At 50.3% G+C, this 17,813-nt stretch overlaps 10 protein-coding genes across 10 annotated transcripts; 5 read left to right on the forward strand and 5 right to left on the reverse strand.

The window, feature by feature from the left end:
- Positions 1 to 474: 474 nt before the first annotated feature.
- On the forward strand, positions 475 to 2,169 carry N7484_002463 (putative pyridine nucleotide-disulfide oxidoreductase; the record flags this gene model as incomplete). Its single annotated transcript, XM_057112883.1, has 1 exon — positions 475 to 2,169. One exon carries the CDS (start codon positions 475 to 477, stop codon positions 2,167 to 2,169), a length of 1,695 nt encoding a protein of 564 aa, XP_056977620.1.
- A 127-nt stretch (positions 2,170 to 2,296) lies between these two features.
- Positions 2,297 to 4,108, reverse strand: N7484_002464 (uncharacterized protein; the record flags this gene model as incomplete). The annotated part of the gene is made up of 7 exons (XM_057112884.1): positions 2,297 to 2,494; positions 2,549 to 2,956; positions 3,008 to 3,377; positions 3,428 to 3,586; positions 3,645 to 3,769; positions 3,817 to 3,910; positions 3,960 to 4,108. 7 exons carry the CDS (start codon positions 4,106 to 4,108, stop codon positions 2,297 to 2,299), a joined length of 1,503 nt encoding a protein of 500 aa, XP_056977621.1.
- A 912-nt stretch (positions 4,109 to 5,020) lies between these two features.
- Positions 5,021 to 6,467, forward strand: N7484_002465 (M20 family metallopeptidase; the record flags this gene model as incomplete). Its single annotated transcript, XM_057112885.1, has 5 exons — positions 5,021 to 5,122; positions 5,176 to 5,558; positions 5,611 to 5,997; positions 6,050 to 6,177; positions 6,232 to 6,467. 5 exons carry the CDS (start codon positions 5,021 to 5,023, stop codon positions 6,465 to 6,467), a joined length of 1,236 nt encoding a protein of 411 aa, XP_056977622.1.
- Positions 6,468 to 6,670: 203 nt separating this feature from the next.
- N7484_002466 (putative general amidase) lies at positions 6,671 to 8,531 on the forward strand (the record flags this gene model as incomplete). Its single annotated transcript, XM_057112886.1, has 3 exons — positions 6,671 to 6,979; positions 7,039 to 8,329; positions 8,380 to 8,531. 3 exons carry the CDS (start codon positions 6,671 to 6,673, stop codon positions 8,529 to 8,531), a joined length of 1,752 nt encoding a protein of 583 aa, XP_056977623.1.
- A 1,052-nt stretch (positions 8,532 to 9,583) lies between these two features.
- Positions 9,584 to 10,557, reverse strand: N7484_002467 (oxidoreductase, short-chain dehydrogenase/reductase family; the record flags this gene model as incomplete). The annotated part of the gene is made up of 3 exons (XM_057112887.1): positions 9,584 to 9,998; positions 10,048 to 10,362; positions 10,442 to 10,557. The coding sequence occupies 3 exons, from the start codon at positions 10,555 to 10,557 to the stop codon at positions 9,584 to 9,586; spliced, it is 846 nt and encodes a 281-aa protein (XP_056977624.1).
- A 718-nt stretch (positions 10,558 to 11,275) lies between these two features.
- On the forward strand, positions 11,276 to 12,019 carry N7484_002468 (superoxide dismutase; the record flags this gene model as incomplete). The annotated part of the gene is made up of 3 exons (XM_057112888.1): positions 11,276 to 11,317; positions 11,377 to 11,856; positions 11,912 to 12,019. 3 exons carry the CDS (start codon positions 11,276 to 11,278, stop codon positions 12,017 to 12,019), a joined length of 630 nt encoding a protein of 209 aa, XP_056977625.1.
- A 178-nt stretch (positions 12,020 to 12,197) lies between these two features.
- On the reverse strand, positions 12,198 to 12,748 carry N7484_002469 (uncharacterized protein; the record flags this gene model as incomplete). Its single annotated transcript, XM_057112889.1, has 2 exons — positions 12,198 to 12,420; positions 12,474 to 12,748. The coding sequence occupies 2 exons, from the start codon at positions 12,746 to 12,748 to the stop codon at positions 12,198 to 12,200; spliced, it is 498 nt and encodes a 165-aa protein (XP_056977626.1).
- Positions 12,749 to 13,031: 283 nt separating this feature from the next.
- Positions 13,032 to 13,425, reverse strand: N7484_002470 (uncharacterized protein; the record flags this gene model as incomplete). The annotated part of the gene is made up of 2 exons (XM_057112890.1): positions 13,032 to 13,260; positions 13,307 to 13,425. 2 exons carry the CDS (start codon positions 13,423 to 13,425, stop codon positions 13,032 to 13,034), a joined length of 348 nt encoding a protein of 115 aa, XP_056977627.1.
- A 366-nt stretch (positions 13,426 to 13,791) lies between these two features.
- Positions 13,792 to 15,501, forward strand: N7484_002471 (TPR domain protein; the record flags this gene model as incomplete). Its single annotated transcript, XM_057112891.1, has 1 exon — positions 13,792 to 15,501. One exon carries the CDS (start codon positions 13,792 to 13,794, stop codon positions 15,499 to 15,501), a length of 1,710 nt encoding a protein of 569 aa, XP_056977628.1.
- Positions 15,502 to 15,811: 310 nt separating this feature from the next.
- On the reverse strand, positions 15,812 to 17,522 carry N7484_002472 (glycoside hydrolase family 47 protein; the record flags this gene model as incomplete). The annotated part of the gene is made up of 4 exons (XM_057112892.1): positions 15,812 to 15,897; positions 15,948 to 16,122; positions 16,176 to 17,223; positions 17,287 to 17,522. 4 exons carry the CDS (start codon positions 17,520 to 17,522, stop codon positions 15,812 to 15,814), a joined length of 1,545 nt encoding a protein of 514 aa, XP_056977629.1.
- Between the last annotated feature and the right edge of the window lie 291 nt (positions 17,523 to 17,813).

Genomic DNA, 17,813 nt, shown 5'->3' on the forward strand with positions numbered 1-17,813 from the left:
GGCGTGTTTGGATCCTGAGCATCTTTCCTCTTCTTTCTTCTCTTTGTCCTCCGCTTTCTAAATTCATGCAGGATCACATTCGTTTGACCAGGAAAAACACATTAAGCTGAATTGTTCCAGCCTGATTCTCCCGATCCAGAGTGGCACGTGTGCCTCTTCACCGATGACCCCGAACGGTTCCGGCTTTCCCCTTGAGGATAGAACTCCAACTAAATAACATGGCGGGAGCACGAGAATCCGACCCCGGGTGGATTCCAGTGGATCTGATCAGAGAAATGTCCCTGAGATCCCGATCCGAGTCTACCCTTCGGACTCTGGCGCATGCCTGTTGCACATTCCGAGGATGAAGTCATCAATGTGTCAGCGGAAGTCTATGACAAGCTACACTTCAAAAGCACACTCGGTTCCACTCATATCATAACTAATAATACAGGTCTCAATTGACTCACAGCAGTACTTTCGAACACTGAAATAATGCCACTCCGGCCGCTGGGTGCTTTGCGCCCTCGGCGCTTTCCTTTCTCTGCGCCTCTCGACCATATCGCCCGCAAACCATTGATTCCGACATCTTCAACAAACCTCCAGTATAGAAGGTTTGTCACGCAGCTCGAGCATACCAAAGCTGCCCACCAGTCCGATGCAGAAAAGGAACGTGTAGTTATTCTCGGATCGGGTTGGGGCGGATATACCGTGTCGCGCCGGCTTTCTCCGCAGGCGTTCTCGCCCATCGTCATCTCACCGCGCTCCTACTTCGTCTTCACGCCCCTCCTTACCGATGCGGCAAGTGGATCTCTCGACTTCTCTAATATTGTCGAGCCTGTGCGCGACCCGCATGCCAAAATCGACTTTATTCAAGCTGCGGCCAGGTCGATCGACCTGAAGAGAAAGACTATCTTATGCGAGGCCACTGTGGTAAAGAGTGGTGTCACCGAGACACCGCGAACACCTGAAGATGAAAGACCAGTTGACGAAGGCCCCGAGAGCAAAACAAACAATCAGAAGCAAGCATCCCGCTGGTGGGAGCAGGGCGAGATGTTTGAAGTTCCCTACGACAAGCTTGTCATCGCGGTAGGCGCTGTGAGCCGCACCTTTGGTACTCCTGGAGTGAGGGAAAACGCCTTTTTCTTCAAGGACATTGGTGATGCCAAGCGCGTGAAGCGGCGCGTTCGCGAGTGTTTTGAACTGGCCGTGCTTCCGACCACATCTCCTGAAATGCAGAAATGGTTGCTCCATTTTGCGATTGTCGGGGCGGGTCCCACTGGTACTGAGCTGGCGGCGTCGCTTCGTGACTTTATCTACAAAGATATGATGAAGTTGTATCCGGCTCTCCATGATATCCCTAAGATCAGTCTTTATGATGTTGCCCCTAATGTTTTGTCGTCATTTGATGCATCGCTTTCTCGATATGCCATGGAAACCATGAAGAGTGAAGGCATCGACATCAAGACTTCTCACCACGTGGAGAATCTCCGATGGGGAGCACCAGGCGACCAACCACCCCACGAGATGGATCCGAAGCGTTCCCTCACCCTTAAAACAAAGGAAGAAGGTGAGGTGGGAGTTGGCATGTGTGTTTGGGTGACCGGCAATGCTATGAATAAATTTGTCGGCCAGGCCCTCAACAAAGTCGACGAGTTTCCCACTGACTCTGTCAATGCTAGCTCGCTTTTAACCAAGGATGACCAGTCTTCCTGGGAGTTCAAGAAGGTTTCTAAGAAAGGCGCTCTACTTGTTGACGGACACCTTCGAGTACAGTTACAAGACGATACCGGCCGCACGGCTGTTCTCCAAGATGTCTTCGCGATAGGCGACAACGCTATGATAGAGACTGGAGCACCCCCTGCCACGGCCCAGGCCACCTTCCAAGAAGCAAAATGGCTAGCAAAACATCTGAATGAAAAGGACCTGGACCAGAGCCCACCTTTTTCGTTCCGCAATATGGGCACGATGGCGTACATTGGCAGCGAGCGGGCTCTGATGCAAATCCCTCACGATGACCGAAACGGCGGCCGCAATAAATACCTGCCTGAAGGAATCACGGGCAGAATGGCCTCGTTGGTTTGGAACGCAGCATACATCACCATGAGCATCAGCTGGCGTAATAAGTTGCGTGTTGCGTTCCGATGGACCCTCAACCGGCTGTTCGGAAGGGACATATCACGTTTTTGATCAGTAGTCCTAAGCCTACAGATGCTACTCATTCAACTCTGATCATAATCAAATGCCCTATGGGCTATCAAAGCCCCATTTATTGGAAGGGACAAACTGCATTTCGTTGGGATATAGTAAACGTGAATCATAGGGAATATCTGAACCCGGGTATCTGCTTGTCGGTCTTGTGGTTCTGCGATTCAATGATATCGCGGAGATCGCCTTCGGATACTGTTGGTTCTCGCGAGTTTCGTCTTCTATTCTCCCAAATGTAGTACACGAATAGCAAGCCTAAGAAGAAGATGCCAAGCACCAACCCACACAAGGAAGCCTCAATACCGCTCTGTACGAATTGAATCAGTAAAACAGCACTGAACAGAGAAGAGAAACGACGTACCTGGTATACTGGCTCTTGCGACGCGAAGAAGAACTGAGGTCCGACAATATTACCCACGCAGTATGCGGCAAAGATGGCCACACTGATCGTACTCCGCTTTGTCGCACCGGCGACATTGGAGGTGACAATACTCAAACTGAGTGGAATGTTGACTGCGAACGCAGCAACGAAGGCTAGACCAACCAATTTGGCGATCTTGTGAATGTCATTCAGTGTGTAGATCAGAACGATACCAATCACAGCGACGATCACGTTCAAGATCATAGCCATGATACGCGATGATTTGATGTACGTGGCGATTCCTGCAGTGATGATCAGGAAGACTAGTTGCGAAGCACCCATGGGCATCTGCAGCAAGAGAGACTTGAAGCTAGAGTACCCGAATCCTTCAATAATGATGGCGGAGAACTGTTCATGTTAGCCAGCTGCTCAGAAGTCTGGACTGCCTTTTCCACTTACGCTGGTGAGTCCGCCGTTGCAGAGATTGACACAGAAGGTGTAGAGCACCAGGAACCATGCCTGTGGGTCCTGTGCAGCCTCCCAGACCTGGCTCCATTCGAACACCTCAGTCGCCTCAACAGTACCCGTCTTGTTCTTCAATGTTCGTTGCACAGCGATGACGCGCTCGGTCTCGGTGAGGAAAGATGCCTTTGCGGGAGAGTCGGGGAGGACGAAGAATAGGATGATGGCGTAACCAGAGGTGATTCCACCGAGCACAAGGAACAGCAAGCGCCAGCTTTGAAGCGACGAAGCGGTGTTTCCAATGCCGTATGCAACCACGCCACCGATGATGTTAGCAACGCAGTTACCGATGAACCATGCTCCCTGGCTGTGAATTGAGTTAGTTGATGATCTTTGCCTCCAGTTTGGGGCTCTTACCGAGCGGGTTGCTCTTCTCTCTTGTAGAACATTCCCGTGATAAGGCCGAAGCCTGGTGCGACAGCAGCTTCACCAACGCCAAGAAAGAAGCGAGCGGTGATCAAGCCTGCAAAGTTCTCGCAGGCTGCATGACACATGAGAATTCCACCCCATAGGAATCTGGATCCATGTTAGAGAGAACGCCCAGGGGGTTGATCGGATAGACAGGAGAGCATACACTGATACAGCCAGGTACTTCCCCAGAGGAAGGCGCACGATCAAGTACGATGTTGGCCAACTCCAGGCCAGGTAGCCGAAGTAGAAAATGGCGGAACACCATGTATATTGTTGACCAACCAGGCCCTGGGCTTGTTAGTGGTGAAAGGGAAGATTCAGGAGGCAGAACTTACCAGATCTGATCGGAGGTTGAGAAGAGTTGCTTGACTAAGCGCGAGTTTATCCATGTACTGAAGCATATAACAGATTCCCATTACTGGGATCATGCTGGATGATATGAGCACTTGGGCTGCATCCCGATGGGTGCTTGACTTACAATAGATCCAACTTCCATAATAATCGACGCTCCTCCTCAGGCGAGGCGTGATATTCCGCCACTTCCCCGACACTGGCATCTGGGCCTATCTCATTGTCGATATACGCTGTCTTCTCGTCGTAGCCGGAAGGCTCCTGTGCTTTACTCATGATGTGAGTGGTAGATGATACTAGTCAATGTACGGGACATCAATTGATATTGCGGGGATAAATGCTCTATATAGGCCTGGATCCGAGTAAGGTTCAACGCAAAGTACATGGATCTCGGGATTGATCTGGGTCTCTTATCACAGATACGATGGCGTAGCATGATCTCGCTGGCACAGTAGATATTATTTTCGTGCGTACGTCAAAACATGTAGATAGTCTACAAACATGATCATCACGATAAGATGATAGCAGACTCAACATGGATTACACAAATGCTTTCCTATCACAGCCTCGTGACTTTCCCGCGGGCATTGATCGTGTCTTGGTGAACTGGTCCAAGCCACGAAGTATTCAGGTCGGCAAATCGACGGATATCAATTGGGGGGAAAGATGGATAGACAAGGACGATATCAGGTCGGCAATTGAGGCTCGCTGATTGGTCGATTGAAGCCTCAACCCCCGAGATCCACGAGTTCGGCAATGACGAAGGCTAATTGGCGTCCCCGCATTGGTGGATGTTATCTTATGCCGAGCCCCCGTATAACGATAAGACTTGTGAATCTGATTACCCGATCTCGCCTATATGGACGGTGATTCCGGACGAGACATTTGTCTTAGCAGTTCTCGTTACCTCATCTTCAGGCTCTCAGGCGGAGTCATTGTGGTCGGATATCGAGTTATGTGTGCTCGGATCTCAGTTATGCAATTCTTTCCAGGATACGGGTTTGCGGTGCCGGATGTTCCACTCGTGTGGAGAAGAACCGTACAACGATGGACATAAAAGGAACTGGTTCGCTTTGTGTAGATGATTCGGAAGCCAGTGAAGATTCGTTATTTCCGACATATCCGACATTCAAACCCAATTCAACGTCAGATCCCTAAAACAAATCTAAGACTACCTACCACGATAAAATGGCAGTCATTCCTGTCTCTGTCTCGGCCAAGGAGGCCCAAGTTGCGATCGACGAGGCGCTTGGGAAAGTTGCCAAGCAGCTGCGTGAACTGAATCAATTTGTACGCTCTAGCCCAGATAGGTTGTAGAAATGGATTCTGGCTAACCAGTTCAGATTTGGTCAAACCCCGAACTGGCATATGAAGAGCACAAGGCACATGACGCAATTTGCGACTTCCTGGAGAGCCAAGGCTTCACAGTTACTCGACATGCCTATGGCGTCGATACCTCCTTTGAATGTATCAGTGGCACGGAGGGTCGGATGATCAACTTCAATGCTGAATACGATGCGCTCCCCGATATCGGACATGCTTGCGGACACAACCTCATTGCCACCAGCAGTGTGGCAGCCTTCCTGGCTCTGAGCCACCTGCAGAAGAAGTACAACACTGGCGGTAGAATACAGCTTCTCGGCACTCCTGCCGAGGAGAACGGCGGAGGTAAGGAAAAGCTTCTGAACGCGGGCGCCTATAAAAGTGTTGATATCTCCTTAATGTCGTGAGTTCTACCGTTTGGGGGCCGTATTAGTGCATTCCACTGATGATCGCAGTCACGGTGGACCCAAGAATCTGACCGGAAAGCCCAGTGATGGCGTTGCTGGTGTGTTGATGAATGCTCGCAAGGAGCTGCATGTGGAGTACTTTGGCAAGAATGCCCATGCGGGTGGTAACCCGTGGGATGGCGTGAATGCTTTGGATGCATTGGTCCAGGCTTATAATGGAATCTCCACCTTGAGACAGCAGATCTTGCCCGATGAGCGGATCCACGGTGCTTTCCTTGATGTACCCAAGGTTGCCAATATCATCCCCGCCTACACCAAGTCTTACTGGCAGATTCGAAGCCCGACTTTGGCCGGATTGACGAGCCTTATTGCCCGAGTTCGGAGCTGTATTGAAGGAGCGGCGGGTATGACGGGGTGCACCGTCAAGATTGTGGAGTCAGTTCTGCCTTCGATACTCTCTTGATAATTGCTAACCAAGATGTATTAGAGAGGGGCTTTACACCGACATTGTTCTGAACGAGACCCTGTGTGAGCGATTCAGCGGCCACATGGGCAGCTATGGAAGGCAGATTATTCAGAAACACGACAAGGTGTTGACTGGCTCTTCCGATGTTGGTAAGTCGACTGTCCGCAATCTTTGACTACAGAACCGTTGCTGATCGCCCACAGGCAACGTAAGCTACGCAGCACCAACACTCCACTCCATGTTTGCAATTCCCGCTCCGGAGGGTTCGTTCCCTCACCACCCGACTTTCACTGCTAGTGCTGGAACAGATGAGGCACACCAGGAGGCTCTCCTCACTGGTAAAGGACTGGCTCTTACTGGATGGGATATGTTGACCGATGATAAACTCTTTGAGTCGGCCAAGTCGCAGTGGGAAGGTCAGGTACCTGCCAGTGCCTAGAGGGTTACAAAGTTATTTCTAAAAGAGGATCTCGAATTGTATTTGAATATCATGATAAGAAGATCAATTGATGACTTGATGAGTTGAATATGAAATCTGCCAAGACGTAGTTAGATTTCGAACCGAGGCTTCTCCGCATCCCCGCATTTGCAACATCTCATGGAATCCTCTTCGAAGCCGTGCAGTTAATCCTGTCAACCACCATGGCTTCCACTGAACCGGCATATGTGGCGGTTGCCCAGCGCAAACAAGCCGAACTGGCTGCTGCTATTCCAGCGCAATGGAAACTTCCTACACAACTCATTCCCGCGGGAATGCTCACGCCAGCCGAGTCCATCACCGAGGGTCCGAAGCTGTATGGCCGAGTCAACGTGATGGAGATTCCCCGTACCTGTGGGCTTTTAACAGCCGAGGAGCTAGAGATTACAGAGAAATATGACGTCCGAGCCCTCGTATTGGCAATGACCGAGAGCAAACTCAGGGCTCAGGATGTGGTACAGGGATTCTGCAAAGTAAGAAGCTCCCTTCCTTCCACTTTTGCCAATTGAATGAACTGACTCCGATTGTTTAGAGAGCAGCAATCGCTCATCAGCTGACGCGCTGCTTAACCGAGCCTCTGTTTGATCGTGCAATACACCGGGCGCGGGAACTTGACGACCACCTCCAACGTACAGGTCGTCCCATCGGCCCCTTGCATGGCCTCCCCGTCTCTGTGAAGGACACGTTCAATATCCAAGGTGTAGATTCAAGCATCGGCCTCTCCGCGCTGGCTTTCAAACCTGCCTCCGCAAATGCCCCGCTAGTTGATCTTCTGGAGAGCCTCGGTGCCATCGTCATCGCCAAGACAAACGTGCCTCAAACGCTCGCGACGTTAGACAGCTGCAACCACCTTTTCGGACGGACACTTAATCCACTTAACCGTCAATGGACAGCTGGCGGCAGCACAGGTGGCGAGGGTGTCCTCGTCGCGATGCGCGGAACAATGGTCGGGTTTGGCACGGATATTGGCGGCAGTATCCGTGTGCCGGCGATGTGCCAGGGCATATATGGATACAAGCCGAGCAATGGACGTGTTCCGTATGGTGGACAGGAAAGTGGACAACTTCCTGGAAAAGGTCGGATGGCTCTGCAGGCTGTGGCTGGTCCACTTGCACGCTCGGTCGCAGACCTAGGCGCTATTATGGCTGAGATCCTGCCTAGAGCTGAGCTTTTTGATGAGGATTGTATTCCGGGATTCTGGCCTACGCCTGCATCTTCAGTGCCGGTCAGCCTGACACTGCCGCGCAACTTTACTATTGGTATCCTTAAGACGGATGGTCTTGTCACCCCTTTGCCACCTGTGGCTCGTGTGATTGCCGAAGTCGCTCAACTCTTACGCCAGACTCCTGGTATTGAGGTTGTTGATATCCCCACTCCGCCGGCGATGAACAAGTGCCAGGGACTTGCTGGTCGGCTTATGGGTGTTGACGACGGCTCAAGTATGATGGATCTCATTGAAAGTATGGGCGAGTCTTTAATTCCCTGGTTGCAAGGTCGCTACGGACGTGGCAAGGCATTGGATGTCAAGCAGCTAGCAGCTCTACACGCCCAGCGCTCTCAATTAGAAAAGGAGATGTCAAAGATGTGGACACTCGGTGTATCCCGTGAGAGACGCGTGGATGCTATCATTTGCCCCGTGGCACCGCATCCGGTTCCCCAAATGGACCGCTATAATGCTGTCGGGTACACCTCGTCTTTTGTGCTACTCGACTACCCTGCCGGCACAGTACCGGTGCGCCGGTTTGTCGAGTCTGACCTGGAACTTGGGCAGGAGATGACTTCACCAGAGCTGGGTAGCTGGGATAAGGCGAACCGTAAATTATGTAAGTGTCGAATACCGAATGGGCAAATGACTAGTACTTATGATAGGCAGGGAATGAGAAAACAACCGATCGTCGGGCTTACCTGGACTCGCCATTGAGTGTCCAAGTCGTCACTCCAAAGCAACGGGACTATGAGCTTTTCCAAGCGATGGAAATTGTCGACAGAGCAGTGCAGGGGCGCGTGGCCACTGCAAAGCTGTGAGGCATCAGTCGTATATAGCTGGAATATCGATCTCCAGACCGGTATCGCTCGTAAAGACAGTCTTTCCTACCCCACCAATTATATATATTCCCTAGACAGTTCCACATATCACCATATCTTACGCAAATCCCATATCTATAATTACGCATAGTTATTAATACCCATCTAACGTACATCACTATCAATTGATGTTTTATAAATTACTAGTGATTGTCTCGTCACCCTTTATACTAACGCATTAATATTTCCGTATAGTACTACTCACCATAATTCTGGTACATACCCCTGAAGGTACTATTAAATAATATTATATCTTCCTCTTTAATAAGCTCTAGATACAATCTAAGAAGCCCTTGTTTCATGATTATGAAAATAATGTCAAAGGGGTTTAAAAGCTCAGTGAATTACTCGGCGGGTCCTTCACATTTACACATAAACTTTCAAATCTATCGTCACCAAAGCTACATGGATCTTCGAATTATCTTCTCAAAATACTTTCTTATGGTCATGGATTAAAGTAAGACCTTTTTAAAGCGAGCCCCCTTAATACTGAGTGGTACATGCCTTCCCAAAAGTTGGTTGTTGGGTTGACCCTACCGGACCCGCACTTGGGGAAATACTTACGGTCCCCATTGCAAAAAAGTCAATACTTTGGTGGGAGTACAATTGGTGCAGAATATTCATCCATAGCAGGCAAGAGGATTATCGACTCCCTCGTTGGACCGATTGCCCATTTGATTAATCTTATACTCGTATCGCAATGGGTTGGAAGACCGGTCTTTCCAGGTCTCTACGCGGAGGTTCAAGTCCTTCCGGCGGCATTTCTTTTCTTTTCTTTTTTTTTTTTTTTTTTTTTTTTTTTTTTTTTTGATTATTTTCTCTTACTCTTCATTTTCCTCTTCTTCCTCCTTTTGTCGATGTTCCCTTTTCATGAAACCTGCCACTTCTATAACGGTCTCGTACATTACTGCCACGAAGAAGGTAGATGAGCCACATGTTCATTTCAAGCTACATCACTAGGACACAGAAGTCCAGTATATTGAAATTATCTATCAAAGACGCCCCTTCAACACCGCACCGCCATCGGTCGCAATGACGGCCCCGTTCAAATGACTCGCAGCCCGAGATGACAAAAACACCACCAAGCCCGCAATATCCTCTGGCCGACCCAAACGACCATTGGGCGAGTACTCTTCCAACTCCTTCATTCCGCCCTTCAACTCAATCAGACCGCTGGCCATTTTGGACGGATAAAAGCCAGGTGCGATGGCGTTGATCAGGATATGCCGGGGTCCAAGCTCAACGGCCAGGTTCTTCGCCAAATGAATTGCAGCTGCTTTGGAGATAGAATAACTTGGGGTGGCATTTTCACCGATAGCTCCAATGCCTATCCCTGCCACGGAGGCGGTGATGATTACCCGGGATGGGTCTTCAAGGGTGGCCTTGGCCGTGAGGAGAGGAGTGAGTCTAGCGGTTGTTAATGTGGTACCTCCTTATGATAAATAGTCGGACCTACTTTTGGATTGTATAGAAGATGCTCTTCACGTTCAGATCCATCACCTTGGAAAACATCTTCTCTGGGTGCGTATCGAATTTCTCACCCCAGGTCGCGCCCGCGTTGGCGAACAAGAGATCGACGTGGTCGGTTGTCTTGCCGATTTCAGCAACAAGTCTGTCCAGCTCGGCCATATTGGAGCTGTCAGCTGGCACAGAAATTGCCTGGGCACCGGGTCGCTTGTTGGGGAGGGCATTTAGCGCCGCGACGGCTTCATCGCAAGCCTGCTTCTTGCGCGAGGTGATGTACACCTTTGAGCATCCGGCTTGCAAAAGACTTGCTCGGCGAGTTAGTGAAAGGAATATGGTGAGTTTATAAGGGTTGTAGCTTAACGTCTTCAGAGGGGGGTACAAACCCTGAGGCGGCGTGCAAACCTAAGCCGCGCGATCCACCGGTCACGACAGCAACTTTGCCGTCGAGGGAGAAGATGCTCCCAAAATTGGACAGCCGAACCTGATCAGCAGCTGACATGATTGCTAGAGTAGGCCTTGCAAAAGGAAGTGAAATGTAATTTCCAGGGAATTATCATTTTGGCCGGGGTTCCAAGTATATAGTCATGCAAGCCGAGGCTCATTGACAACCGAAACCCCGCAGATCTGGGGGAATTAGTAATCCGGCAATCCTCCAGTGAGTCAAGTGGAAAATTAACTAGAAGTTGAGCTTATGTGAATTGATAGATTCAATGTACGCAGTGCTTGGATTTTGCCAAGTCAATTTAGCCAACTGGTACATTTAATGGACTGCAGAGATCATGTCAGCAGGTAAGGCTGTTAGCAGCGCCACTTTAATACATTCGGTAAGACCTCAACTTCCACGTTACATACAAATGACTAAGTCGCTATTATCCAGGCTCATCAGCGGTAAACTGTGCATCATACTACATATCAACGTAGCAATGGCGTGCTTCCACATACTGTTAAGCAAGAGTCATCCGCCCATCCAAGACTGATCTTCATGACGAAGTGGATCATCCAAGAACGAATCGCATCATCGGAATGGAAGTAAAGGGTGGACCCCAGAAATGTGCTCAATCTCACGCAGCTTCAATTGACGCGGCACCTTGGGGGTGAATGGAGGGGTTCTTTAAGAGGGGTATTTTACCAGGGGGACCTTGGTGACCCTTTCTCCTTATACCATCACTTGCTTCTCTTCTGGTGACACTACCCCATCCATCAACCTTGAACTCATCATGGCATCCCACACTCTCCCTCCCCTCCCATATGGCTACGACGTAAGTTTCGTTCTAATCAGCTCGGATGATGCATAAAAATCATGGCTCACACCTCCCAGGCCCTCGAGCCCGTGATCTCCAAGCAGATCATGGAACTCCACCACCAAAAGCATCACCAGACCTATGTCAACAACCTCAACGCCGCCCTCTCAGCTCACGCTACCGCAACACAGACAAATGATGTCTCCGCCTTGATTTCTCTGCAGCAGAAGATCCGCTTCAACGGCGGCGGTCACATTAACCACTCCCTTTTCTGGAAGAATCTCACTCCCCCTGGTACACCTGGCAATGATCTGGCCGGTGCGGCGCCAGCTTTGCGGGAGGCCATTAATGCCCGCTGGGGATCGGAGAAGGGATTCACCGACGCTTTCGGAGCTGCTTTGCTGGGAATTCAGGGAAGCGGATGGGGATGGCTGGTTAGTTCGGGAGGTCCGAAGGGACGGTTGGAGATTACTACCACCAAGGACCAGGACCCAGTGACTGGAGGCGATGTTCCTGTTTTTGGTGTTGACATGTGGGAGCACGCTTATTACCTCCAGGTGAGTTTTGATGCCTTATCCTCAGTTGATTTCGTACTGACTTTGGTTCGACTAGTACCTTAACAACAAGGCTGGTTATATTGAGGGTATCTGGAAGATCATCAACTGGGCTGAGGCCGAGAAGCGATATACTGCCGGCGTGGAGAACCCTGTCAAGCTTTGAGTGGCAGATTAAGAACCTGAAAAGGAGCCCAACACATCGAGAGTCTTAGACGACGTGGGACTGCTTGGAAGTGAACGTTAGGAAAAACCATCAACAAGCAACATAAATTCAATAACGCCATGAACATCTCAATTGCCGAAGGCCTGTAGGGTATGAATAAAAATAACGTAAAACATAATCAATTGTATCCCACGATGCCGATTCCCAGGACGGTTCCATCCGTCTCGCTCATTGTGAGCTGTCGACCCACAACTCCCTTCTCTGAAACGCCCAAGTCCAGCCTTTCGGGTAACTCGAACTCCACGTTTGTCTGGAAACTCTGTGCATTCTTCGTAAAGTCCAGCTGAAATTGATGCAAAGGAGCGGAAGATGCTTTGTTGGTCGAGAGATCTCCGTATTTCCTAGAAAAGACGTATTAGTAAGTAGTCGGGGTTGGTGCACTGAGACCCCGTACTCAATCCGCATGTTCACTTGTCGACATCCCCGCAGCGCGTGGTAAGTCTGAGCATCATCAATTTGGAAAATGGCCTTGGTTTTGTGGCCGGCTGTCTCAGGGTCCCGGAAAAAGAGCGAGTATGAAGACATGGAAGATGTGGAGGCGGACGAGGCCACGGATTCGGGTGAAGATGAGAGCGAAGCCTCCGAAGAATTCGAATAGAACTTGTTCTCTCGAGGGAAAAGCACGGCAATCGTGCCTCCAAAGGTCGGACGGTTGCTGTCGCCGCACATGGTAGCGTGATGTGGAAGAAAGAAAGTCGGGACTTTACAAAAGATGCAAAAGTAACGCGATAATAACCAATATAATTGTTCTCTAAACACAAATAAGTAACACGTAAAGACTGAAGGGCTTATAAGCCTTTTTCGCTCGCAAGGTAATGACCACCAAGGTGAGCGGGATCGAGCAAATAATGTGGATCCGCTCAAATGCCCTCAACTGTGGATCCCCAGTGGATCAACAATCTGATCGGCTGGACATCTCTTGCTCACACACACGAATCCAGGCCAGAATTGATCATGCGTCCACCATCAGCTGCTTCGACTTGAAGGTACCAGTGTATCCCAGGTGCTGAGTGCTCTGTGCCGTGGTTGGCGCGGTCGCGGGGGCTGGGGCTGGGGTTGGTTGCGCAGGCTGACCCGGATTCCGGTGTGCTTCAATCCACCGATGCAGTAGGGCCGCCTGAGTTTCGCCGGGTCCAAGGATCTGCGCCCATCCGGGGAAGGCCGCCATAGAGGCTCCTTTGCTATACAATGTCAGTCGATGGCCTGAGCCAGCACACGGCAACCTACTTGAAGCGGACGTTGACATGGATGCCAAACACTTTCTCGATCAAGATGATGAATGTGAGCGACAAAAAGATGCCGATGGCCACTTGCCAGCTGGACAGATTGATTGGAGGAGAGGACATGTTAAGTAGCGGGTGGAAAGAAATTCGACAATGGAATGTTCTTCGGGTGTTGTACAGGACGAGAAGTGAAGGTCTCCCGGGGGTTCACGATAATAATGTCTCGAAGTTCAATGAGTGAGGATTTGGTTGAAGAAACAGTAAGTCAAGTTGGGCAATCGTCGAAGATGGGTCTCTGTGCATTCTGTCCCTTGGAGGAAGGAACAACTACACATCCAGTCATTTCCAGGCAAGTTCTCAGTTTCCCCGGACTCATTTCTGTATACTACTCGCTCTGGTTTAGCGTCAACTCGGGATTGGTTCTCACCGTTGCCCCACATCCCCCACCAAGAACCCAATCTTTGCTTCGTAAAATGAGCAACTGCGACAATGAGCAATCTAGATTCGGCTGCTCAGGTATGGCATCACACGAAAGTTCCATGCAAACAGTCATCAGCTACAGCCTACTACGACCTAGGTGCCTTTCATCGGCCTGTCACAACCACCAGCCATCATGCCCAGACGTGGTTCAATCGTGGCCTTATCTGGGCCTACGCCTTCAACCACCAGGAGTCGGCCCATTGTTTTGAACAGTGCATCCTGTCAGATTCAACTTGCGCAATGGGATACTGGGGCCTGGCCTTTGCCCTAGGTCCGAACTACAATAAGCCATGGCAGCTCTTTGACGGAGAAGATCTTTCAACCACTACAACACGAGCACATGGTGCAGTCATGGAGGCCTTGAAGCATGCACCTGCCAGTACACCTGTGGAAAAGGCCCTGATTGAGGCCTTGCAGTACCGATATCCTCAGGCGGAGCCTGTGAAGGACTGCACGGATTGGAACGGCCAATATGCGAAGGCCATGGAAGCTGTATACCAAGCCTTTCCGGACGATCTAGAGGTCATCGCCCTTTATTGCGATGCATTAATGAACCTAACCCCCTGGGGTCTATGGGATCTGAAAACTGGCGAGCCCTCCCCTGGTGCTCGGACTCTTGAAGTGAAACAGGCGCTAGATCGCGCATTGGCGCGCGAAGATGCCTTGCGACACCCGGGCCTCCTGCATTTGTATATTCATCTGATGGAAATGTCTCCCACTCCAGAGCGTGCTCTCCCAATAGCGGACAATTTGCGAGGTCTCGTGCCCGATGCCGGTCACTTGGAACATATGCCGACCCATTTGGATATTCTCTGCGGCGACTACCGTCGAGCGATCGCGTCGAACACATCCGCAATTCGTGCTGATGAGAAATTCCTGGCCAACCAGGCTCTTGGTCATTTTTATCATCTTTATCGTGCGCATGATTATCACTTTCGTATGTATGCGGCCATGCTGGGTGGCCAGTCTAAGATTGCTCTGAATACCGCCACGGAGCTGGCAGGTTCCATGACCGAGGATCTCCTGCAGGTTGAATCACCTCCCCTTGCCGATTGGCTTGAAGGTTTTGTAGCCATGCGAGTACACCCTCTTGTTCGCTTTGGTCGCTGGGATGATATCATTGCCCTACCCCTTCCCGTGAATCAGAAACTCTACTGCGTGACCACAGCTATGATACACTATGCGAAAGGAGTGGCCTTTGCAGCTACGGACCGGATTGAGGAGGCAAAGAATGAACAGGAGCGCTTTTTATCAGCGGTAAAGTTAGTTCCTTCTTCTCGGACGATATTCAACAACACGGGCGTGGACATTCTTGGTGTTGCTGCTCCCATGCTGGAAGGCGAGATCTTATATCGTTGTGGGGAATATGAAGCAGCGTTTGCTAGTCTGCAGAATGCTATTGATCGGGATGATAATCTTCCGTATGATGAGCCTTGGGGCTGGATGCAGCCAACTCGACATGCTCTCGGGGCCTTACTTCTTGAACAAGGTCGTGTTGAGGAAGCAGCTGACATATACGCCGCCGATCTTGGAATTGACCAGTCTCTGCCTCGTGCCTTGAGACACCCAAATAACGTCTGGGCGCTCCATGGTTACCATGAGTGCCTCAACAGGCTGGAGAGGACGGCAGAAGCGCGCATTCTAGAGCCGCAATTACGGCTTGCCTTGGCCATGGCTGACATACCTATTCGTGCGTCTTGTTTCTGTCGACAAAGATAGCAGAACCCATATCATATTAGGAACATGATACCCACGGGATGATGGTCGGCGAAGGGTTTATCTTGGCAATTGAGGTAGCTCTCGACTCTGAGTTCTAACTTACTGTTTGCGAATACACGAATCGAAATATACGAATCGAAACCCATAATAATAAATTGGTAATTTCCTCGGAATACAAATGGATTTACGATTATTCCTCTTTGGTGAACACGAGACAAGAACAAGATAGTGAATATACTCGTGAATGTACTCGTTCGGGCTTCATACGATATGCCTATTTACTAGAGACAACCAATTGATGACGAGAATGCTAGGTATGCTTCACACGCATAGGATGAGCCTCAGTGTTGAACACGAAGGTGTTCTTTCCACCTTTCTGAAGCTGCCATTCGGCATCTATAATCTCAGTCAGCATGAATACCTCCTAAAGCGAAAAGCGAGCTTACCTTCAGCGTGGGTCAGATACGAGTACTTGAGAACCTCGGCAAACAGGAAGCTCTCCTGGTTGTTGTCCTTTGAGCCACCGTTGGCAGCGTTGACATTGGTTACGGCCGCAAAGCCTGAGTCGGTACGACAGGTAGCATTGATACCCACAAAAGCGTTCCACACCCAATCACGGTACTATAATATTGTCAGTAAGGCACTCTGATCATTTGGACTGGTTTGAAACCTACGATGCTGTTCCCAGTTATGCGGTACGCATAGTAGAAGCTTTCAATCACCTCCGGTCGCAGAACATAGTAACCACTGTTGATGTAGAAACCGGCTTTTTCGTAGAATGCTTTCTGGTCGCTGGGAACCCGCGAAGGATCCCAACCCCAAGAGTCAGGACCAATATGGGTCAGAGTCGAGTTATAAGTCGCTTCACAGCCATGCACAAGCTCGAGACCAAAGTCAATAAAATCCTGACGGCCCAGCACGCTCCCGCCCAATAAAAAGCTGCCGCCATCGAAGCAAGTCAAGTGCTGCGAGCTGAGATCATAGTTGCCGTTGTTGTACGAAGACAGGAACGTCAATTCTGGGCGGGACTGCGGGTGTGACGCCAGATGTTTCATGGTCGACTCAGCAGCCAGCACCCAGCGGTCCTTGTATGTCTTGAACCGCGTAGGGTCGTACACGTACATTTTAATCAGATACTCATAGTACGAGTCATCACCACCATTCCAGCTGACGTAACCATCGGTGAATTCTCCAGTTTCGATGCTGATTTGACTGCCCACCAGGCCGGGGAATGGCTCCGTCGTGGCCGGCTGAGGGTTCAACAGGTACGACTCGGCCTTTTGGCTGAGATTGGCATACTCGTCGTCTCCCGTCAAGTCGGACAGACGCGTCCATTCTAGTACCAGGGTACCGGTCACGGCGAGGCCATTAGTTGTGGCCTTGTCGTTTCCTCGCGAGGTGATATTGAGATTGTTGTATGGCACACCCGAAGGCGTGTCAAAGGCGAACTTTAGCACGTCGGCCAGGTTCTTCGACTGCGTGAGCAGGTTATCCACGCTGTTTGAATCGGTGACCAGATCCGAGGCTGGACCGGTTAACAAATCATAGCCGGACAACATGCCAGCCAGGTAGCGGATGGTCGTCTCAAACAAGCTGACCTGGTCTGAGGTCTTGCTGTAATTGATTGTGCTGATATGCTTCAGGATGGTATTGACCGCATCTTGGTTACCCATAATGATGGCAGTGGAGAGCGCATCGACAGCGGAGGCACCCCATCCATTCCTAAAATATGCGGTTCATTTCGGTCCTTAGGTTTCAAATTTGTCCGGTGGATATCATGCTTACCTGGAGTCTCCGTATCCATTACTGACCGGGTGCAACTCGTCGTGTGGGAAAGCATATTTCATGTATCCGTTCCAAGCATGTTGAAAAGCCTCCTTGACGGCATCGGCCTTCTGCTGGTTCGTCGACGCAGACGACGCGCTCAAGACAGTCTCAGTGTCTTGGTAGGGCTGTGGATAAGCAGTGGTGGATCCTACCAAGCCCAAAGCCACTAAAGATAATGACAATGTGGCGCGCATGGCTTCGTTGAGTCTGATCAACCAAAAAGAGTGTATGCCGTGTAGGTTTGTATAGCGAATGTAGCTTGTTTGGTTCTTGTTTTTCTTCTCCTTCTTCTTCTAAGAATAACGCCGATGATAGGGAGAAGGAGGCACAAACGAAGGAGCCCGGGGGAAATGCGACTATTAAAGTATGAAAAACAATGGGGTATGAAGAGTGGGGAAATGGGAAGCGTGGGGTTGCAGCAGATCGGGAAACCGGGCCTCACGCGCCCTGTTCACCTGTTTACTTCCTGCAAATCTGTACAGTAT

This window comes from Penicillium longicatenatum (genome assembly GCF_028827895.1).
Source record: "Penicillium longicatenatum strain IBT 33135 chromosome Unknown contig_1_segment0_segment0, whole genome shotgun sequence".
NCBI lineage: Eukaryota > Fungi > Ascomycota > Eurotiomycetes > Eurotiales > Aspergillaceae > Penicillium > Penicillium longicatenatum.